General features: G+C 43.8%; 1 protein-coding gene across 7 annotated transcripts; it reads right to left on the bottom strand.

Annotated features, from left to right (window-relative positions):
- Positions 1 to 5,470: 5,470 nt before the first annotated feature.
- On the bottom strand, positions 5,471 to 24,076 carry CHST10 (carbohydrate sulfotransferase 10). 7 transcript variants are annotated; one of them, XM_075426721.1, is made up of 8 exons: positions 23,672 to 24,076; positions 22,648 to 22,810; positions 19,796 to 19,937; positions 18,442 to 18,576; positions 15,604 to 15,701; positions 12,782 to 13,016; positions 10,029 to 10,134; positions 5,471 to 8,183 (listed from the first exon to the last, which is right to left on the bottom strand). In XM_075426721.1, the coding sequence occupies exons 4-8, from the start codon at positions 18,539 to 18,541 to the stop codon at positions 7,646 to 7,648; spliced, it is 1,077 nt and encodes a 358-aa protein (XP_075282836.1). In that variant the 5' UTR covers positions 18,542 to 18,576; positions 19,796 to 19,937; positions 22,648 to 22,810; positions 23,672 to 24,076; the 3' UTR covers positions 5,471 to 7,645. The 7 variants fall into 7 exon arrangements, with proteins under 7 accessions (XP_075282836.1, XP_075282801.1, XP_075282845.1 ...); XM_075426686.1 differs by having other exon boundaries at positions 19,800 to 19,937; XM_075426730.1 differs by lacking the exon at positions 19,796 to 19,937.
- Positions 24,077 to 24,347: the final 271 nt, after the last annotated feature.

The following is a 24,347-nucleotide window of genomic DNA, read 5'->3' as shown; positions in this document are numbered from 1 at the left end:
AGCTGGGATGTGAAGTCAAGGCCTCTGCTGCTTTAACAGACAGCGGCATAGCAGCCTAGTATTATTTTGCTTCCTTTGTATACACTAAAACGATGACACAGAGCCTCAGGGTAGGAAACCTCCTCCCAGTTTCCAGCCTCAGCTGTCTCCCGGCCAATTCAGACTGGTTTGTCTTTGTGACTGCATCATTTTCTGGCTCCCCTCCTTCTCTGGATGTGAGCTTCTCCCACTCTTTCATTTCCCCCAACACAGGTTTAGACAGAAATTACACCCCCTCTCCTCTCTCTTGGGCTAAACAAGTTCTGCCCACTGCCTGGGAGGTGGGCCTCTCGTTCCACTCCAACGCCAGCAGCCCCTTTCTGCGTCTCTGCTAGATACCCCTGGTCACAGCTGATGAGAGCTGGAAATGGGGTCAAGGTGAGGCCTCTCCACAGCTTTAGTCACCACCCCCTGAGAGGTGGTTGCGTCACCATCCCTGGAGGTGTTTAAAAAATGTGTAGATGTGGCACTTCAGGATATGGTTTAGTAGGCATGGTAGTGCTGGGCGGATGGTTGGACTTGATGATCTTAGAGGTCTTTTTCAACCTATGCTTCTATGATTCTATATTCATATTTATTGGCCATTCTTGGAAATATTTAGCTGGATGTGTGCAGAATCAGGTGGTAGCTTTCTCACAGCTATGTTACGCTGCTGGCTTATAGTTCTTCATTAAAGTCTTCAGATTGTCCTCCTGGCCTACCTAGAGTCCAATTACATATTTTCCAACGGAAAGTGTTTAAACCTGAATCAGTTCCAACACGGAGCTGTGGAAAAGAGGCCTCAAAATAACGGAAGTAGGAAAACTCTGCCAACACTACTTCAGAACAGGAGAGGAGTGCACAAAGCAAATCTACCACGCTGTATTTTAAGCCTCAAATCCATCAGTAAGAGGATTACAATAAAAAAGTATCACTATCTAATGAAGTGATTTCTGTCTGACTGGCAAGCAATCATATGATAGATCCTTACATGGAGACAGCAGCAGTGTGCGTAAGCTGTTTTCCATCAGAATGGCATTTCCAATAACCTATTAAGTCAACCCTAAACCCACAAAAAACCAATTACAATTTACTGCAGTACCTTGCTGTCACACAGAGATGTATTTACACGGTGTGCTGAGATTAAAACCTGATTAAAACACTGTTGTTATCACTCGTCAGCTTCCAGAAAAGTGAAACTATGTTTACACTGTCTAGTAGTCAAGAGGAGTACAGCAACACATTGCCACTGCTCAGAAAGCAAGGAAATAACACTTTTGCTGCATCTTTGCTATGCAGTCCTGTAATGCTTGATGGGACAAAGGTCTATAGCCTGCAAGAGCCTAACCTGAGTACACCAGAGAACAGCAAGTGCATGCACGCATACAACAGACACACCAACGGGAAACCCACCTACACTATACGCTACACTCGACCTCAGCCAAAAGGCCAAGAACCTAGGTCCTAGAAGCAGCCAAACAAGAGTATACAAAATGGAGTGAATGGTGTGGAACTGTGGAAGCGGGTGTGGAAGACCCTTCCTCCCTCGTGTTGTTTCTTTCTTTCTTGCTGCAACTCTGTCCATAATCCCTTTCCTCTCACACATTTCTAAATCCGTAATTTTAATCATAAAAACACACCCCTATGGGTTTTACTGCAAAGAGCTAGACGGAAAAGATAATGAAAGGAAAACAGAGCTGGCAGATGAAAGAAGCTTGGGCAGTGGAGAGGCATACAAATAAAGTCCCACTTTGGAGTCCTGTGGTCTCCAGAGTCTTCTCCTGTGCTCTTCGCAGAGTCTTCTTGCTTGCTGCCTTTTCACAAGCACAAATGGTATAGCATTGCAAAGAACAGTCAGAAACCAAGGAAAATGACTAAGTGCAAAGAGTCAACCCTTATTCTACACAATGCTTAAAGTAGAATGAGAGTGAAATAGGGGGATCCAAAGTGAAGCTTTGCAGTATGGCAGATTTCAAATTTCACTTGCTGTAAAACCTTACTGGAAGCAATTCAAAGCATAAGAACAAAGATGCCAAATACAGAACAGAACAGCGGTAATTTTTCCATAAGTGAATTCCTGACCAGCACATGAAACACCTAAGAAGTAGCTCATGCAAACTCGATGCTTCACAGTTGCCACAAGTCATTCATGATTGGTAACAACTCCCCGAATTTTCTCTTTGTGTTTCCTCAAAATTATGGAGAACATTTTTTTATTTCCTACAGCCTCTTCTACCCTTCTGACAAGCGCAAAATGACAGGTCATAATGTGATGTATCATCCAAAGACCTCTCAGGAGATGGGAAAGAAAACTGAATAAAACAGAGTCTGTAGACAGGAGGAAAAAAGATCTACAAGTCAAAATGTTCCTACTTCTTAAATCACAGTAGGTGCGTAACATCTAGTTGTTGAAAGACCTTGTTATTCCACAAGGGCTTTTTCTTCTCCTTGTATGCTTCCAGCACAGCTATACATTTTTCCTAGATGAGATCCATTTACTTGGGCATGATTGAGAGCCTTAGCTAGGTTCTCAGTATTAAATCCCTTTCCAGAGTGTGTACAGATGTGCTACAGTCAACGTTTACCCTCCTATTTGCAGATTTGCTTTTGTCCCACAAACTACTCAGAAACAACTTGTACGCACCCAGGGTGGTCAGCGTATTCCTGGCAGTTAGGTGGGTACTGCATTCCCAGGTGTGCAACCTTCAGGATTATTTTTTCGTTACTTCCTTTCCACTTTTTTTTTCCCTCCCTTTCTGTGATTTCAAACAGACACCCACAGCAGATGCTTGGTGCTTTCAGCCTGCCACGCGCATGCTGTCCCATCAGCAGCTGCTCCCCTGGCATGCGTACATCCTATACGGGGGGAGCACGCTCGCTCCTCTAACACCTCCCATGAAGCTTCAGCAACTTTCCTTCAACTTGGAGTCCAGCATCTCCGGGGAGCTTTAAAGCAACTGCTCATGGCTTTTTTCAGTGTTGCTCTCCTAAGGTTTACCAGCCTGGAATTTCTATCAGCGCAGTTCCCGCTAATGACTCAAAACAAACACATGTCTTTTTTTCCCTTTCACTCCTGCCTGGATTAGAAGGGAAAACGATGATTTTGCAGCAGCTAGCCCCGAACAGCACCACCTCCGCGCTTAGACCAGCCTGCTGCCACTAGCTGCGTGGCTGCAGGCCTAATGCTGCTCGCTTCAGAAGGGAAACGTCCCCTCCTGCATAGCAAAACAGGCTGCAGGCCTTCCAACGCTGCTCCTGCTCCGGCGGCGACGGGATGAGGCACCTCAGGCTTCTGCCACATGCAGGAAAGCCAGACGACAGCTCAGCTGCACACAACAGCATCAAAAGCACAAAACCAGAGGTTTATACAAGGCAGCATCAAAGTCGGCCGTGCACACCGGCACAAGCCGAACCCGCTCCCCCTCCAGCGGGGAGGCACTCTGCTCGCCAGCCCCAGCACTGCAGGCTTTGCTGCTAATAGGATCATCCCCTGCTAAAACCTTCCCCACGGCAGCCGCCCAGGAACACGCACAGCTAACTTGGGCTGAAGAGGAATTTTCCACCACCCACAAGCCTCTTTCTACCTCACATAAATCTTCCCAAGCGCAGGCCACAAAGAAACTGCACCAGCCTCTGCAGATGACAAGTAACAAGCAATTAGCCACGATAGATCTTCAGGGCCCAACTCCTGTGTCAAGTTTCCTTTACCCCCTCACATTTAAAATAAGAACATGCTGAATTTACACCTCCTTCCAGGTCCCTTCACATTGCTGTAATATTAGGATGGGGGCTTACTGTGAATCACGGTAAGGCCATTAAGCAGAAAGATCATTCAGCCTCTGTCTGTCAATTAAGGGATATCAGATACAGGCAGATACACTGACGAGACATCCTTTTTCATCTGAGAAAATAAGCTTAAACAATCCCTATCTAATCACTCTTTTCTCAGCAAACTTTCTGGAGCACAGATAAGATCAAAGGTGGCTTTCCCAGCCAACAAAATTATTAACGCCTCAAGGAAAAAGTAATGCTACACAAAAGCCAGAGCTGTCTGATGGCTTCCTTGATCTGAGGACAGAGACAAGAGGTAGCAGCAGGGGGCTGTTACCCTCAGCACAAACAGGGCAGCATCTGAGCATGAATAGGAAAACAACACGCTTATCGTGAAAAAATACGTTTTTTCAGGACATTTTTGAATTGCTCCTTCTTTGAAGGAATAGTTCCCAAAATAAAAAAAATTGCACACATATTTTTAACTACAGAAAAACATCTTCACAGCATGTCATCAGAAAGCACACCAGTGACAGCGCACTGTGTGCGGAAGTTAAAAGGGTACAGGCGTTGTCCTTAAAGGTGGTTCACATGCAAGTGAATTCCAGATCCATTTTTACCACGACAAAAAAAAAAACCCTAAGAGCTCAAAAAAACCCCAGTCAGCTGATATCTAGAAGTGTCCTTCATTTTATATGCAACATGACGATAACAGACCCATAGAATACTTTTTAATTCATGATTTCTCTCTTTGTTAACTGAGATCAGAGGGAAGACTTGGAGCATTGGAAGGGAGTCCATGACAAACTGAGGCTCCACAATGAGCAGAAGCTGTAGAGCTCGGTTTCCTGTCTGTACTTTCCCTAAAGCTATCTTACAGCATGGACTCTCTGATGGACAAAAAATGGGTCTCTCCTCCTCTACTTTCAGGAAGATTACTGCAACTCACCATCCCTAAAAACTCAACTTTCCTCTGTAAAATGTGGTTGAAATGCGCCAAAGGACTCGAAAGCTGCTGAGGAGAGACAACAAAAAGAAACAGATATGCACAACGTAAGGATGTAATTTTGTTTTCTGAAGCTGTAACAACAATAAGAAAAGAGAAGTAACAACCTGGGCCAGCAACTCCCAAAATATGACATAAATATCACCTACAGTTTGAAAGTGGTATGCAAATGACATCCTAACAGCCAAATGATGTTCATGCATGCCATTGGGACTAAATTTATAAAAGCCTTGTATAGAGTACAATCAAGCTAAAACAAAACAGAAGCATTTAATTAATCGCAACTAGCAGGGCAAGAGCCTCCTCCCCGACACAGTATGCTCTTGGCCACCCTACCTGCACAGGACCGAGATAAGGAGAACCCTACCATACCTCACCAAGGGCTTTCATTTTGTCCAAGTCTCTGCAAGAGCCATGCCAAAATCACACCATCATTACTTGAGCCATGTGAGGAAAAAAAACCACCCTTCTAGAAATAAAAGACAGCTCAGGAGGGTATCGTTGAAAAGAGAAGCTTTGTGTTTGAATTTAAGAAATGGTACCGAGCGTTCCAGTCCCAGCCTGAAAAGCGTGTAGGCACGGAGCTGGGAGAGCAGTACACACCTCTGCCTACGGCAGTCCATAGCTCTGTTCATATTTGCTGTCAGATGCCCGAGAGAACTCAATACAGAGAAAGCTATTAGAAAAAAATATTATTACTTAATATTTACGTAGCACTTTACACCTGTCAACTTTTAAGCAATGGATACTTTAAGTAATTTACCAAGAAAAATAAAAACATACATTGGCACTCTGTGTGATCAGTAGCTTATGCTTTCAGAGGAAAACAATTCTACTTTATCTTTATTAGAATTAAACTTTAAGGCCTGAATTCATTACACATTATTCACACTGTTACATTTTGAATTGGCAGAGAGGTAATCAATCAGCTCATTAGCTCCAAAATGCATCTAACAGTACATTTTGCTAAGTTCCCATACTAAGAAAACCACAGAAGAACCTGGAGCTGTTAACTTCTTTTTATCATTGGTTAAGAACTAACAAGTTAGGGCACTGTAATCGTTGCTTTAAAAAAAAAAATAAAAAATCCCACCTTTCAACTTTGCCACCTTGGACTATTCTCTTGCTAACCATGCCCAGTTAATGGTTCTCCCTTATTTCAATTAGTCTGTTGAGATCTCTCTGAACTCGCTTCCAGCTAGAACAGGGCTTCCTTTTTGTGGGTTGCAGCACACGTCAGCCTGGCACAGCTTTCCTTTTCCACAAGTGCAGGACGCTTCCTTGTGTTGATACAGGAAGCTATCAAAACCATACTGTGGCTGGATTTAGGAGCAGATTCCATAGCACTGGCCCCCATTAGCATTTCTAGCCGGCAACACTATGTTGATCTGACAATTAATATTTTAGGACTAAGATATAAAAAATACAGTTCACGTGCTCACTGTGATAGAGCAATTCCTGTATTTCAGATACGTGGTCTCTCCCTGCCATGACCTGCAGGATGAGGTGGCAGCGCACCGATTTTTATTGCTGGTGAACTCAAACAAGACTGCTCTTTATGAGATACAATGCAAGCACAGGCAACTATGATGGCTGCATCCATTCAGTTCTGGTTTTCTTTTTTTAATGCATAAAACAGGTACACAAATTTAAGCGACATTCACATTGCTGGCAAGTTGCCAACTCACCCCATTGGTAAAACAAATGTTGGGCATTTTTGAGTCGGGACACCACAGCAGTGAACCACCAAAAAAATCAGGGATCCATCCTGTCTCCTTTAGCAGTAGGGAGATGAATTTTCAGAGGGGGTAAATTTTCTGTTCTCTGAGGCACTGAACATTGAGCAAGGCTGGATATAAGAAAAAGGCAGATCATTAACCCAAGTAACTCTAGCAGCTCTTTTATATGACATCCTGCTTTTGTGGCTTCTTTATATTAATCTTAACCGTTAGAAGACAAAATTAAATTGTGTAATATTTAGAGAGCATCTCTAAATGTGCTTTCGCAAATACAATTAATACTTTACTTTAAATTAATTTTCCTTAAAGTTTCCCTAGCAGTTTCATATTTCCTCTATGCTCCATTTGCACTTGGTGTTCTCAGGTAACTTACATAGCCAGGAGTTAAATAATATTTTGAAAACCAAAAGTAGAATTATGAGGCTTAATAGACCGGTAGTAAGTACAGCAAACACTTGACAAAAATACAAAGACAACTGGGCTCTGGAACCAGTCTCTTTTTTAACACCTCTAAAGCTTCCGTCTAATTAGATTTGTGACAAACAAAAATGGGATTAGATCAGCATTATTGTTACTGTAGCAGCCATATGACAGAACCTAGATGATTTTACTTGTCAAGCATTGAATCAATTTTTAGTCCTGTACTGGCCTCTCATTTTCAAAGCTCATGGGAGAAGACTACATGCCCTCCTCATGAGCATGAATCATCAAGTTCACCCACGTATCAGAATTAACCTACAGTGAAATTGCCATCTTTATAAATACTTCCTAATATCTTAAAAATGGCATTCTGTCTGGGAGAGGAAGATCATAGCCCATTCGTTGTCCCTCTTTTTTCCTGGAGTGAAGAGGGGAGAAGTGGAATTCTGTATTTTCAGGTAACAGAGACTTCACTCCTAACAGATTGCAATGTCACATAGTGAAAACATGGCCAGTAAACAACAACTATAAGCCCCTGCTTGTTCATATGACAAATATTTCACTGAAAAATGGAGCAACATCAAAAAGCTAGAAAACAAATGGTCATTCCCAGCTCCCTCAGTGTTGCAGCTGGTATTTACGCAGGTTTAGGTTAATCCACGAGACACTTCTTCAGAGCTTATCCTAGGTGTCAGTTAAGCAAGAAATCTGGCTCCCGATAACCAAAGAGTTTAAAATCGCCTTCAAAGCGCGCATAGAGGCGTCTTATGTCTCTCTTGCTAATTCCTGAAAAATACCGCTCTACTTTTGTTCTGTTGTACACTGTAATGCCTGGTGGAATCGTGGGGTATGATACCAGATGGTCTATGCCGGCTGCTTTCAAGATATACGGAGCATCGTCCTCCAGAGTTTCATGGTGTCCGATCACACTATACGTGATTTCACAGGGGGCACAAAGTTCCACATACGTTACCCAATGAATGATGTGGTCACCAAACTGAACATCCAGCCATCGGTGGTTAGGGTCACCCAGATAGCGCACAAAATCCTCGAACTGTAGCCCTTTGGTCTCTGTGCGATTCTTTCTATATTTACGAATGATGCCAGGAGCAATTTCATGCCGGTACCAAGGTTCAAACCGAGGATTGTGCACAAACTTGTCTTTAAATGCAGAAATAAGTCTTTCAAATGGATCTCTAACAATAAAAAACTTGAAGTATAAATTCAGTCTAAACAGAGGAAGGAAGAAAATAAGAAATTAAACAATTAAGGAAAGCGTTTAGCAATGTGTTTGAAGTGTGTTTAGCAAAGACTTACAAAATGTACATAAACACTGACCACAGACACAGCAAGATGAATCTTACACCACTTGCATAGTCTATCTATATTATAATCAATAGGACTACAAATACAATTTCTGTCTTCTTACTAACAGTTTTTGTATACAGTACAAAGTGGAAAAAGTTCATCCTAGTTTTCACATTTTATTCAAACCGGAGGAGCTTAGTTTATCTCAATCCATATAAATAGGAAATGAAAGACGCTGAAAGCTCCGAGTCAAAGATATTTTTAATGCCATGTGATTAAGCTCAAGAAGCAAAATGCACAAAGGCATTGAAAAAGTGGCTTGGTGCAGCTAAATGCATACAGGGTTGCATTTCTCACTGGCAGGTAGTTAGACAAATCACTGCTTAAGTAAAAAAAAAAAAAAAGTCATATTTTATTTAAAGTTTTGTCATGCTTTCAGTAATGGCTGAAAGCACTATTTTCATGAAACTGCAGTTTTCAACAGAATTTCACATTTTGATGTGATACCACTAAACTGTAATGTTCTGTAGTCAGAGATTATCTGTAGGAGGAGTAAATTGAAAACCAAGTTTATTTCGGTAAATAGCTGAGAAAGGCAATATAGAGCCCAGTCGTCACTGAAATAAGTGGATGGACTCTTTCCAGCCTCAACAGGCACTTGGATCAGTCTTCAGGTTCTCCTGACTTACTCCTAACCAGGCAGGGGCTAGAGGTCAGCAAACTAGATCAACAGATCTGCACTATCCCTCTCTCTACTCCTAAACTCTCTGATAATTTATTTCAGAATCCCAACGGAACCCATGTTATGCATCTCCAGTGCAACTTCTGTGGTGGGCTGACTGCAACAACTTGAATTGTAATGGCATTCAACTTCAAATACCCTAGCTATGGTTCATCCCCCAGGTGAACAGTTACTGTCTATGGAGGGTTGTTCACAGGGAGGGAGAACAAATCCATGTTCTCAAGAACATGGTTACAGTATTTCCTCTTGCTCACTATCAACACAATCAAGTGACTCCATTTCCACAGGCACAGCTGTGATAAATGTCTTTGTAATGCTGAATGCAACAAACCGTGGACTGACCTCTACTCATAGCTGACACCACGTGTGTAAGTGGCTGACTCTTCAGAACGGCTTAATACATACAAAAACCATGCAAGCACAAGCTTACAAGTGTCTGCTGTCATCTTATGTCCTGTTCTCTCCATGCTGCCACCCTTTTCGGGGATTATATACGACATCGGCTCTAGTAGAGATGAGAGCAGACACGGTGAAAAATCTGGCCCAAGTAATTTGGAAGGATCTACTGCAGAGAATTATTTTTTCTGCTCTGAGAAGAACCAGAAGCACCCAAACAGGAAAATAAAATGGTTCAGCTGAACGGACAACACTCTCAGGCTAAGGAGCACTAATGTTTTACACCTATCCAGTTCAATCCTAACTGTGCAAGGCAACAGGGTGGACCTTCCAGCTAAACTTCCCCTTCTCAAGGTCAACTATGTAACTACTTGAACTACAGAAACCCTATATCCAGAGGGAGTTTGTTGGCTCACCTAACTGTATCACCAACTACACTGGTGTTCTCCTTCAAAGCCAGTAGGGAGGCAGTCACAGCAACATCTGTGAGGATAACAGAACTGTGCCATAATACAAGTGGTGGTACAGGAACCTCGTTGTCTTCAATCCCAGATGTAGACTTCAGCTGTACTCTTCATTGCCCACTGACTCCAAACCCCTCCCACATCCCTAGGAAGTCACCTCTTACCGCTTTTTAATTTCAGAGTCACTGAAGGAGGACAAGCGTGGAAGGCCATTCTTCTCATGATCATGCACAATATTTTCTGGGATCTCTTCTATGGAAGAAAATGCTCCTAGACAAATAAAAAAGAGTGAGCAAGTGAATCCTTCAAGGAGAAAAAAAAGCGAACACAAGCAAGCATGTGTGCTTTTGGCTGACAGATTTTTGTTGTATCTTTCTCTTTTCTGTATTTTTAGCATTTATAGTTACTATGTTTAAAACTGCTAAACGATGAGATGAGAGATTCTGACTGCGAAGCCGAAAACTGTTAAAATTCTTTAGGGTATGTGACACCAAGGTCCAAGACTGAACGGCCTCAAAACACTCAGAAACACACATTACACAAGCTTCATCAGCAATTACATCTAAGCCTACAACTCCCTACCTCAGTGCCCCCATTCTCTTTCCCCCTGCCAATGCATACAAATGGAGGAAGACTTTGAGGATTAATTCCAAAGAAGGAACCAGCTTTTTGGCTGAGTTTCCACCACCAACAAAAAATAAATGCTGTGGGCTGCTTTTGGAACTGCTTCAACACAAAAGCACTTTAGTGTCAGGATCCATGAAGTTCTTTTTAAAACTACACTATCTGAAACAAGAATTCCAATCATACAGTGCTACACAGATATAAAAGTACCAAAATTAACAATAGAAAGCCTTCAGATTTCTTCAAGCACATAAGCTGACAAGAATAATAATGTCACTAAAATCTGATGCATTTATTTTAAGAACTGATCCTGGAAGTTTTTATGACTATGAGAAATATCTCATGTGGATGCCTTGGGCTTTAAGAGTACGCCTTCACACAACTGCATTATTTCAGAGTGCCAACCCGCAACACGAACAGGGACATACAAACCACAAAACCAGCTCTTTAGGTGAAACCCTCTACAGCCTTCTCTGTTCCAGAACTGCAGTGAATAATCCACACCACTCAGCTTCTCAGTTTTCTTTTTTTTTTTTTTTTTTGGTGGGGGTGGGGGTGTATTTTATCGATTTCAGTTTTCTCATTACATATTTTGGTACTGTGGGTGAATCACATGTGGACAAGAGATGTCACGTCAGACAGCCTCTGACACTGAAACCTTGCACTCATCCAGAGTAGAGATTCAGTATCAGCAGTAGCAGAGTTACCTCCCCCACAGTGCCACAGCTGCGTTTCCCCATTGTGAACCTTAAATACCACTTATGTGTTCCCCCTCGAGTATCTGTACTGCCTGTTGAAACTACCCAAAAAGAAAGTTAGGTCAACTGCAGCGGTAGCCTTCAGCAGCAGATACTAGGGCACTGGCAGCCTACAGCAGAAGAGCACGCTGTTTATATGGCAACAATTTCCTGTCGTTATCCAACATGCCAGAAATAGGAAGCTCAAGGTGAAAGGTTCCCTCCTGGTAAGACACAAGTTATCCTCCACTCAATGCAGCCAATACGTCCCTGGCTGTCCTGAGCTATTCTTTGCGTGTTCTCTCTGTTCAATTCTGGTACGAGCAGGTACTTCTAATGCACTCGTACAGTTTCATATTTAGTATTTTCTTGGAGTGTAGCTGTCACAAGTATTGAAGACACATCCCCACACTTATGTGTGTGCATGCCTTTACTGGATTTTCAGCTCCCATCCATATATCAAAGTTGAAACTAATATTAAAGTTATGAAAGGCATACCTCTCGGTACAAAACAAAACTTTTGCTGAGGGACACAGTTCCTTTGCCAATTTGTATCTGTTTCCTTCTGGGCATGCAAACTTGCTCACACAAGGTAAGAAAACATGAAAACATAAAAACATAAGCGCAGAGCTGGCTGTTCGCAGAGTGCTTGTAACAAGAAAGCTGGGTTTACACTGCCCAGGTTTTGCCCACATCTTGGTGAGCTATGTCACCTGCAAAACACAGAAGGACCTCAACTGACCTGACTGTACGTAGCAAATTCACAGACGGGCAAGAGGGTCTCATGTCAAACTAAGGTGTGTTCTGTTAAATACAACCAAGTTAAGTTTATGTGTGCAGATAGTGGTACAACAGAAAACCCCGAGGAAATGAGTTATTTTTATTGGCATATCAGGCTACTACAAGAGGAGGGTAGGCTACATATTGACAGGCAGCATTCACCTTGTAGATCATTATGCAAGCACACTAGTCCCTTTAATCCTTCTTTTACAGTCTTTTGTAACATACCTTTGTTGACCAAACTATCCCCCCTTAAGCACCTCAGAATCTTCATAACTCCTATGATGCCTCACTGACAGCACATACACAATATTTCAGGAGTACAGACCAACAGCAGCTGCCAAGTTTTAACTAGCTTTCTTAATGGCTAAAAAATCCTAGTTAAAAGTCAATGGCTTGAAGTCAGAAATTTTATATTATTGTTTCTCAGGGAATTGTGATACCTTGTAATTTACTTGTTTCAAATTTTATAAATTAGTGCCACCCCTTCAAAGATAACACATCTACCTGCCACATGCACATGGGTACTCTTCCATGACTCAAATCACTTTTGAGCCAAGCAGTAACAATATTTATTTTCACAGAATGAACAGGTTTATTTTCTTTAAAAGAGATGTTTTGAAAGGACTAAAAGCAACTGTGAAGAATGAAAGCTGAAATTAAGTATCAGTGTACAACAAAGCAGAAAGAATCCATTTTTATGTTGCCCCAGTTGGACCAATTCTGTTCCTTCCTCCTCCTCAAAGACACCCACACACCCACAGCAGAGTAGGTACCATTTAAAACGATCAAGACTTTTTTCCACTGAGTGTTGCCCACTTTTGGCGTCTGACAAAACAGGATCTTGTGCTTGTCACACACAAATATTCGGTCCAAGACGAATTTGGAAATTGCAGTGTGAGAAAGATTTCTCAGTGCAGTGTCTCTGCAGACATTCCTGAGAAGCTCAAGTCTTTCCATATGAAGCAGGGGCTGGCGGATCAGATTTCCAGAAAAGGCTCTTCCAGTTGGCTTTATGAAATGGACAGGGAAAGAAAAAAAGAGTGCAAGAATTTAACTTTTAGGTCAAACTCTAAAGTATAAAAATCCCCAAACTGTACATCCTAACGACTCCAAGATTCACTATCAAAACATTGCTATGTATTAACTAAAGGAGCAGCATACAGTTTCCTTCCTGTGCTGCTGCTGTACATGTTGGTTCAACTCTTGAGACATTATGTAGTAGTAGGCAGTAGTAAGAGTTTTTCCATGCAACAATTTAAGTCCGCTGCAGAGCAGCAGTGTATTATCTGTGTGGTACAACATGCCTTGACCAAATACTGGAATTCCCACAGAGCTTCAACAGCAAGTAAGAAAGTTTCTGAGGGGTTGCGACAGGAATTTCAACAGAAATTAAGATTTAGTCTCTGAGAAAATGAGGCTTAGGTATGCTGACCTATCTGGTTGGGAAAGAAGAACTTAGGATAAGAGTTCTGTGTTGTTTTCTAGCACCTGTAGACATTCAGTGTTTCCATTCACCCAAGCTGCAACAAAATTAAGTGGACAAAAAGTCACACAATGAGCAACAGCACGTACTGTGGCAAATGAGAGAAGCACAGTTAGTGGGGAGAGGGGAAAAAGGAGCTTGTCTGATTAATGGGTGATGGGAAATTTTAAATTTCTACTGAGAAATCTTCCCCCTTCCACTAACTGATTTACACACTTGGCAATCCCCAATATCAACACAGACTAGGGGATGCACTGATTGAGAGCGGCCCTGCAGAAGAGGACTTGGGGAATACTGAAAAATGAAAAATTTGATACGTGCTGGCAATGTGAGCTCGCAGCCCAGAAGGCCAACCATATCCTGGGCTGCATCACAAGCAGTGTGGCCAGCAGGGCAAGTGAGGGGATTCTGCCCCTCTGCTCTGGTGAGACCCCACCGGGAGTCCTGCGTCCAGCTCTGAAACCCCCAGCACAGGAAAGACATGGACCTGTTGGAACGGGTCCAGAGGAGGCCAGAAAAATGATCTGAGGGCTGGAGCACCTCCCCTATGAGGAAAGGCTGAGGGAGTTGGGGCTGTTCAGCCTGGAGAAGAGAAGGCTCCAGGGAGACCTTACTGCAGCCTTTCAGTACCTGAAGGGGGCCTACAAGAAAGCTGGAGAGGGACTTTTTACAAGGGCATGGAGTGACAGGACAAGGGGTAATGGTTTTAAACTGAAAGAGGGTAGGCTTAGATTAGATATGAGGAAAAAATTCTTCACTGTGAGGGTGGAGAGGCACTGGAACAGGCTGCCCAGAGTAGCTGTGGATGCCCCCTCCCTGGAAGTGTTCCAGGCCAGGCTGGATGGGGCTTTGAGCAACCTGGTCTAGTGGAAGGTGTCCCTGCCCATGACAGGGGGGTTGGAACTAGATGATCTATAAGGTCCCGTCCAACGCAAACCATTCTATGATTCTCTGATCTTCAGTACAGTATCCAAGCTACAAATGAAAAAGGAATGATTTTACTTTTTCTCCCAACCCACCATAAGGGAAAAAAAAAATTCATTCTCCTTTTCCTGTTTGTTATTCTTCTCCAGTATCTTCTGGTCAGAATGTAGTCTGAACAGCCTGACAGATTGCTTATCTGTCAAAACAACTCCTTTTGCATGCAACCAGGATTAATATTATTGTTCTGTGTTTCATGCTGTCAGGAAGTCAAGAGGGAATAGTTTCAGATCCAGAAATCTTATTATTATCCTCTTTCATACAAATCAAGGAAGATACTAAAACTCACTACACAGATCTGCCAGCCTTCCACTGAACGAAGTGTTTCGCCCCAGTATTTTGAGGACAACTTGAATTTCATGATTTTTGCATAAGAAAACAAAGTGTCATGTTTGTATAGAAACCTACCTTCCATGCTGCATCACAAAAACACTTTAAACATAAGATGACTTATGTAACCAATGGAAAAAAACCTGGCCATAGCCAACTGTGCAACTAGTCTCAAATTTACATTTGCATAAGGGATTTTCAGAGTTTCCTTGTAAATTAGCAAGTACCTCATTTGCTTTGCTTTATGGCTGAAAGCACAGAACTATGCATCTAAAGCATCAACTGGTATTGAATACTATTGTGTTCATGTTCTGCTTTGGAAAAATGTTGAGATGTGATGCGCAATGAGCACAAAACATGAAAAAGACATGGAGATTGATAAAAAGAATCAGAGAGACTGGGCAGAGAACCAAGAGAATAGACAAGACACAGGCTTGCCCTCAAGAACCACGAACCTGATGGCTATGGCAAGGCAGAACACAAATAATCCAAAATTGGGCCATTATATTAAAAAGGCTAGCAAAAACCACTGTCCTGACTTGACAAAGGAGTACTGTAATGATTTTCCCCTAGAAATGGAAACACATCAAGTTGAATCACTCAGATGAAACAAGACAGCAGGTTACCGTGACAAACTAGCTTTGTGAAGCTAAAATGAATTCTGTTGGCTCTATCTAAATACAACAGTCTGAATAAATAATTCCTGTCTAGCAATTACTTTTAACAACAGGAAGCCCTTACTTAATATCTTATGTTCTCCCATTCTTTAATACATGTAACCCTTATCTCAACAGCATGCACCTGGAATACTTCAGGCCAATGTTTTCGCTCTGGCACATGCACCTCCTCCACTTTTGTCACAGCTGTCAGTATCAATGGCTCTTGCTTGGCGCTGTAGCCTAAAGAAGGAAGAGAGGTAAGAGCATTACAGAAGGTGGGGGGAAGGCAACTATTTCTGCTCTACAGCTAACACTACTGAACATCACTTTCTGTATTAAGCTTACAAAACATTTGGATTTGTTTCCAAATGGGAAGGTACTAGAAAAGACATGAGACACACAATGAATATTTTACAGGATGTACTCTACGGGAATTTTGGATGCAACTTCAGTTGAGTTTTATCAAAGCAATCTGTCTATTATCTTTTATTTTGTTCTTTTATAAACAAACTATGCAAAGAGACATAGAAATCATAAATCCAAATATCACAGTTGGTAGACAATTGAGTATAACTATATGGACTAGACAGTATGAGATTTTTATTTTCCAATAAACTTCTCAAAGCACATCCAAATAAAAAACTTAACCTATCAGGTTTCTCTCTCCCCTCATGTTAGTAGATAGGTTTCTTCTGTTGTAAACTCTTAGACATTAGCAGAAGAAAAGTGTCATTAACAACCACCTTTTATTTCTTTGGTGCTCTAAGTAAACACCTCGAACCAGCAACAAACACAAGACCCCCTCTTCCTTTATTACTGGACTGATGGCCTTCCTTAGAGACTCCCACAATGGAAGAACAAACTCAGTTGACACTCTTATTCTTTTTTAATGAGTTAGGGCAGCTAACAGTTTGAGACCAAATTGAAGTCTATAAGGGAAGAATCCTTTGCATCTTTTGCAATTGGTATGCTATAGGAAAACTGAAAAATAACACAAGGATGTAGCTTGACTTTACATGGTGCAGAAAGATCAAAAATAATTTGAAGCAGCTTTCCCTAACCCCAAAGCAAAAAGAACATGATTTCTCCCTGAAAATTTATTTCCATCCACATTGGACTACTTTTCCCTTCATATAGTTTCTTCTATGAATACTTTTTCTTCATCTGCATGCACGGTGGCTTACTGTTTTATGGTTGAGAAAATGTGGGTACTGCCATAGCATTTTCTTAAGGGAGTATTCTACTCTGCCTACACTAGATTTTAACAAAGGGCACACCCGGAGAAGCAAGTTAAAGCTGAAAACAATGTAAGCATCCAAGCAATCAGCTACAGTAAATATTGTTGTGCACAGACTTACTTCACAGTATCCTTTTGTAAAGCCAAAGGAATCTGATTCAGTGCAAGAGCAGTTAAACTATCTTTCATTATCACTGGGTAAAAGCATACCTGCAGATGCTGATAGAGATAATGGACAGAAACTTGCTCCTTCTCATTAAGAAGTTCCTATTGCTTATGCACCCAAGACATCAGTAAAAGGCCTAAACAGAAGAACACTGATTCATTGAGCACCTGCTGGTTTTGTTCTGGCTGCTAAGTAGACAGATCCAAAGAAGGAAAATTTCTGACAAGCCATATTTTAAGTCTAGCAGAATTCCTCCAGGACTGGCCATCCTGTTGGGACTTTCTCCAAAATTCTGTTGGTATAGTTACATTACTTCCCTCCATTAGTCCCAATACAAACATTGGTATCTCCAACACATACATACATTTAACCACAGTCATGCCTTTGCAGGACTGGAGCTTAAGAAATCAGACAATCTTCTGCTCAGACAACTATTCAAAGGGGAAGGAAGATTTAGCATAGACAAAAAAAAGAGAAGAATTAGAAAGTCGAGATAATAAAAAGCAAGTAAATGCAGACAGTGTACTCTAGTAATATTTTTTAAACTACACTTTAATCCTCCTGACAAACTCTGGTGGAAAGAACCACTCAAAGAATACCTGAACTGGGAAACAACAGTTGACATAGAATGAAATACTGGAAGATATTACGACCTAAACATAAACTCAGCTTATTTGCAGATGTACTAGGGCTCAAAAACAGCTGGGACTAAGGAAAGATAGATTAGCCTACAGTTCTGATCTGTAAGACTTGCTGAATAAACCTCCACACAGAGTTATGCTACTTAGAACTTCAAAAGTCACACATATTTTGCATATCTTGGGAAGATGCAGAAATATGGATCTCTTAGGACTGTGAGTCATGTCATCACCTTCAACCTAAACTCTCTGTAGGTTGGCTTTGTAACAGTAGGTCCTCAGCAGACAGAAAACTGTGACATGCTGTGTGGTGTCATCAAATGGCTTAAATTCTTCATCAGCTTAATACCATCTGGGCTACTTAAGCTAAGCAAAAGCCCATAAGCTGTTTGTCAGTCAAACAGCAGAGGATAAAACTGGATGCAAGAAGCAGGGCAGAGGTGGCTAGGCTAAGTGCATTGCAAATGAAATAAAACTTTCCACAGGTTTTACATAATACTGCAGCCACAGGACAAGCAGTCACAAGAGGACAGAAACTAGTATTATGTGAAATGAACTATCTAATTCCTTGTGGATTTCCTTTGTTTTTAAACAGGTAATTGTGTTCTGTTGTTCTGCAGGAGACTTCTGCTCCTAGTAGATCAAGATACTGAAATTGACTGTATTTGAAAAAGTGGACCTCACAAGATAGTACTGCCAAACATGATTGCCTTAGTTCTCAACCATCAAAAAAAAAGACATGACTTTAGTTTTGCAGACTTCTACCAAGAAAAGCAGAAACTGAGTATCAGCACTGTCACTTCTAGAAATTTAGTTGCTCTGTTCTCAACCCTACTGAAGAAGTGGTAACATGCTGAGAACTACTTTGCACAGAAAGAGTATTTGTGTGAAGCAATATTCAATTTTCTGTTTCACATCAAACATGATAGTTGAACTTACCATCTGGGTCTTTAAAAGTCAATGTGATAAACTTGCTAGCAACCATGAACATGAATATCACCCAAAAGCATGCAGCTAGCAGCAGCCACTGGTGGTGCATGTTGTCAGACACGAGCCATATAAAGTTGTTGCTTCCTGTTTGAAAGAGGAAAGATTGACACATTAATTATTTTTGTTCCAGTTCAGAAAAATACTTTCCATAACCAAAATGACAAAACTTCAGTATGTATGCATGTCATAGGAGTAGACTTCACTTCCTACTTTTTGTCCTTTTGGCTGTTTTTTTAATCAACGTCAAGGCTGAGACAATGTAACCGCCAGCTGCTATCAAGGGGAGCCCTCACTCCTCCTTCACCCCTACACTCACATTCCCAGTCTGCTCCTTGTGCTGGCAACAGCACTGTCTTACTGCTCAGGGAGACAGACCAGCAAAACCCTGAGGTTTTTTATAGTGTAGGTTTTTTTCCCCACTTAACATTGCAAGACAGCTCAGTGTAGGACAGGAAGAGAGAGTGAAGAAAGCTCCCCTCTTCGTTGTACCTAGTCAGCAGATCAACCAAGCTGTAACATTAACAGTATTCTTACTTAGCCCAAGTCAGCTCATGACATATAACATGGACTCTTCCTCTGCCCAGCCTATACGAACTACAGGCTGGAAGCTACACAGCAAGAACACTAAGCTTAACCCGACTCAGCATTGAAATATCTTAATGTCTCTTTTTACCTTGTCACTTTCATTGCCAGCAAAGTATCAACCATAGGTTCTGGAAGGTGTTTTATTTCCATCATGCTAAGTATCATCCACACAAACGGTAAGAAGGGTTTCCTTGCAGCAGCACCTACTACCCGTAGCTGCACACCTGCCAGTAAGGCTCCAAGACAGGACTTCCCCAGGAGTGCAGGAAGGGTCACCCAAACAATTCAGACCACAGATTTAATGCACAAGGAAACCACAGATACTGACTGAATCCGAGCAAAGTGAGGATGAGGATACTGCACAGTATTGCAAACACATGGTGTCTACCTCGCACAGTTTGGAAGTTTGCTGAAGTGCCCTGAGCACTTCTTAGCTTGATTTTTGAACTATAAAAAATAATTTATTAGGATTACAGTTTTATTAAGATGCAATATAAAGAAACCAATGACAAAAAAAGATTTAAGTCCCCAGCCATTAAGAGAAATGGGTAATTTTAAGCCACATCTTTTGCTGAATTTCCAACTTCTGATAGGAATGCACCCAGGGAAGCACTGGGGCTGACACCGAGTATCTGTGAAAATTCCACTGCAAAACTGAAACTCCCATAACTTTAAAGAATACCCCAACAAAAACCTAACAGGAAACGTCACTGCCTACCTACCAAAACCTGAGACTCTTCAGGTTTGAATATTTATCTTGAAAAAATAAAGCGCCATTGTCTCAGTTGTTGCTGGAGAGAGGACACCTGAGGGCCTGAACTCCGGTGCTGGAAAGTTCAAACACAAGCGAGTGCTTCCTTCTGAGGATACATATAACACAACTTCAGAACACTTAACCAAAGAGGATGTAACACAAAAATATCATACAATGAGATACTCTCGGCAATCCTGTGCGGCTTGTAGCCTCGGGAAGAACAAAAACCCAAAACCATCCATGTAACTAGCAATAGGATCAAACTCCGTACTAAAGTAGCCACACGCAGCTTCAATGAGAGTCACAGCTGCACGGCTGGTGATCACGCTTTCTATATAGCCACTTGGGTGAATTGCCAGGGAATAAGAGAGATGCCCTCATTCCCAGCTAAGACGCTAAGAACATGCTGGTTAATACTTCTAAGCAAACTTTATATTAGCTTTTCAGTCATACACCAGTATTCTACCTTTTTTGTTCCCACAAAGCTTCAACAACAGAAGTGAGCCTGATTTTGACGTTGTTTCAGCATGTCCACCTGTGGCATCAGTGCTACTGCTACAGGTGTAGACAGCTTTTCCAACTAGCTTTTGCCTTCCAGCAATGCAAAAGTTTCCAGGAAGGGTTCTCACTGTAGCTGACAGAAGTGAAATGTCTTCAGGGTATGTCGAAAGCCTGTGCAGGCAGACAAGCAGTTCAAAACAGATCTGGGACCCTAAGCATGTATGTGAAATGGGCGACAGGAGGAAAACAACAGAATATGTCCAATTAAAAAAAAACCAGAATTTTTAATTTTTAGCTAGAATGGAAGTTTTCAGGCCTATTTTTATTTTCTCAGTGCAATATTTTTCAGTTTGGCTTCCAAGAGGTTTTTTTCCCTTATTTTATGATGTAATTTTTAAGTACTTCTCCTAAAAACACTGTGTTTGGGTAAAAAGACACATTAACTGTCTTTCAGACAATTACATGTCCTGTGATCTCCATAAAGATGATGTTTGTCATCTCCCATTTTCTGCTGCCATTCCCTAGCTGCCAGCTGAGCACGCAATGTCCAAGACACGTTATTCTTCAGCATTGAAAACTGTTGGCCAGGAAGGGCAAATAATACAGCGTGAATCCTGGAGCACTGACCTCTTTCCAGCTAAGTAGTTCAAAAGTTATTCTCATCCTACCATTGTACTAGTGCAAAATTTGCCCTAAGAATCATGGTGAAAACCACCAGGTCTCAAAGGTCCTCATTTTTCAGTCTGCCACAACATCCACCATCTCCCATTTACAGCACTGAAATTTATCACCTTTGCTTTCAGACATCATAATAATTCAGAAAATTTTCCAGCTCTCACAAATGAGAAAAATGCAGAACAGATGTCAGGACACAAAACATAGCAACTATTTTTACTTTTTGGGTAGCTCTCTTATAACCGTAAGAACCGTTCAACATTCAAAATACAATTTAAGCTGTCTTCAAGGCAGCAGACTGACAGAAGTTTGCAGAGAACATTCTGCAGGAGCAAAAACTCTTTCTAACCATCAGCTGCGGGCTTTTCAGAAACATGATGAATGGTCTGGACCAGATCCTTCTGTCTAACCCAGTACATAAAGAATGATAGAACTGGCCTCCAACATTCATAGCATCCCTGCTCGTCTGTCCGCTTTTATAATGGCGACGCATGCCATTCAGTAAGGATAATTGATCTATATCCCCTTACGTAATTTATGTATTGGATTTCTAAGAAGCTGCGCTAAATGACATGGGGAAAGCAGTTTCCACATGCTCTGACCTGAAAAGCAGTTAGCACACACAGAGCCCTGCTGCCAGATCCTGTGCTCCTAGGGACAGGAGAACAACATTTCAGCCCAAGACACCTACGAGCAGTACAGTACTTACCTGAAGGACTGGACTCTGAGACCAGAAAGCAGACAGAATTGCAGTCACATCCCTAACAACCACCACTACAACCCTTCAATACGTCAAAGCGGAGAGGAAAACATTAAGCAGTTTTGCCTACTCCTTTTTATCTGTGCACAGCAAATTTGCAACCATACTCACTGATGGAAGAGTTTTGTCAGAGGATTTATCATAACGTAATTACAATGGCTGGCACTCTTACTCACTTCTAAACAAAGCTACATCTACTATCAGCAGCTCATTACCTATCTCAAGAAGCAGGACTGTTCAAAACTGTATAAAGGAGTAACCCAACCATTATGCTCACGTAAATGCAATGACCAGTAACGTTTTTAAAAGCGTGTTTATGTTGCTTCCCTTGCTCTAGCTGCTTTAGTATTTTTATTGTTTTCATATAGGGCAGTCGCACTTCCTGTTATATCTCCAATCTTACTGAATTTCCGTTGCCTCTCCTGTTGCTTCTTTTCTATTTTCTAGTGAATACATGTACGAGCATCTATTTTTTTCTCTTTATTTCCTTCAGCTTCCAAACGTGTCTTTTACTTCTTGCCTAAAACATTTTTTCTCTACAAGTAGAAAAAACAAGAAAGCTGTTGAAGGTTTAGTCCGTTTTCTCACAATGAAATACGCAGGGATTTTTCAGGTTGCTCCCTCCCCCTCTTCTCACAATTCTACACTTTTTAGGAGCACAAGATCTCCAAAATCCCCCTCTCCATCCATTCCTCTGTCCTTCCCTCCCTGTGCTAATTACCCCAAAGACAGACAGTCACCCAGCCCTCAGATCAGCCAGACGCCAGTTTCGCATGAGCAAAAATGGGATCGCAAACACACACACACACACAAACACGAACCAAAGATCAGGACACAAAGAGTAGCAGGCTTGACCCGAGGCCTGCAAGTAACATGTTACCTGGAAAAACCACTCATACTTTGGGGAAGACCGCTGTTCTTCATGTGAACGATGGGACCAAGCGTAGAAGACTTCAATGATGTTAAAGCCCAGCGCATGGTCCCTGCTCCGCAGCTCATGCTGCCTGGACAGGGGGTCCCCGGCAGGGCAGTCCCCGCACGCACTGTGAATGACAGCGGCACGCAGGTAGTCTCAAACTACCAACCGCTCCTCCGTCAGCACTTGATCAGGGATGTAATCTGAAATGGAACCGGTCACGAAGGCCAAACAACAGCTAGCGGGGACACCTGATACACTTCCATCAAGGCCTCCTTTGTGTCATCTGAAAGCTGAGAGATCTGGACAATTTGTTACACTTTCTAAAAAAGATTTCAGACTAAAATCTGTCGCACGCTCCTCTGCTAAGCTGTGCGATGCTGCTGAGCGTCGTAGCCACGCTGCCGCGGGCATTTCTGCAAGCTGGCTCTTTCCTCTGGCTCTCCGCCGGCACCGGCAGCCCCACCGCCTCCGCTGCCCCAGCCCCGCCGCGCCCAGCGGAGCCCTCCCGCAGCACCACCCGCCCGCGGGAAGGGAACGGCCGCCGCCACGGCCGCGCCGCCGGCCTCACCCCGCCCGGGGCAGGCCCGGCGCGCTCCCGGCCGCGCTCCGCGGCCCCCAGCCTGGCAGCGGCACCGGGACCCGGCCTCCCCGCCCCGCCTGACCCGGCTCCGCAGCGACGGCCCCAGCACCGGGGCTGCGCTCACGCCCCGAGGCGGGGGATGACAACGGCGGGGTCCCCGCCGCGAAGGCGGGACGCGGCCGCGGGCTGACCGGCGCGGGGTGAGCCCACAAGCCGGGCTCCGGGCGCACGGACCCGGGACACGCAGCCGGAAACTTCTCCCGTTCCCGAGGGGGAAGCAGGGCGGGCTGCCCCTCACCCCCCGGCCCGCAGCAGCCTCCCCCCGGGGCTGCCGGCCGCCAGGCCTCCCCCCGCAGCCCCGCCCCGGCGTACCCGGCCTCCCTCGCAGCACCCTTCGCGCCTTACCGGCCCTCCAGCGCCGCTCCCCGCGGCCTCGGCCTCCCGCGGGGGGCCTGCCTCACTCGGCGGCGCGGCCGGACCGCTCGGGCGGCCCCGGCTGCTGCTGCTGCTGCTGTTGCTGCTGCTGCTGCTCCTGCTGCATCCCCCCCGCCCGGCTGCGGGCGGCGGCAACGGCGGAGCCTCCCCGCCCCCGCTCAGCCCCTGCTGCCGCCGCTGCCGCCGCCGCCCGACCCCGCCGCCGCCTCCATTTCCTCCCGCGGCGGGCAGGCCTCGGCCCCGGCCCCGGCCCCGGCCGTGCCCCGGCCCCGCCGCCGGGAGGGAGAGAAAGGTGAAGGCCGCCGCGGGGCCGGGACGGCTCGGCTCCAAGGAGACGCAGAGGTGCGCCCGGCCGCCCGGAGGCGGGAGGCAGGCAGGGAGGGATGGAGGGCGGGCTCCTCTCCCCGTCCCGCCCCGCCCCGCCTCGCCCGGGCGGGAGCGACCCCCGCCGAGGAGGGGGCGCTGCCTCCGGTCGGACGCAGCCCCCCCCCCCCCCCATCCCTGTGGCTTCCAGTTCTCACAGGGTGCCTGGTGCTTCTCGTCGGTGCCCACCGCCAGCGCCCAGCTGGACTCATGTATATACACGGGTATACGTGTGTTTCTTTTACTGTTTAAAATATCTTTAACGGGCCCCCAAGGCTGGTGT

This window comes from Opisthocomus hoazin, chromosome 1 (genome assembly GCF_030867145.1).
Source record: "Opisthocomus hoazin isolate bOpiHoa1 chromosome 1, bOpiHoa1.hap1, whole genome shotgun sequence".
NCBI classification, from domain to species: domain Eukaryota; kingdom Metazoa; phylum Chordata; class Aves; order Opisthocomiformes; family Opisthocomidae; genus Opisthocomus; species Opisthocomus hoazin.
Note: the sequence above shows the minus strand (reverse complement) of the source record. Positions and strands in the feature narration are given on the sequence as shown.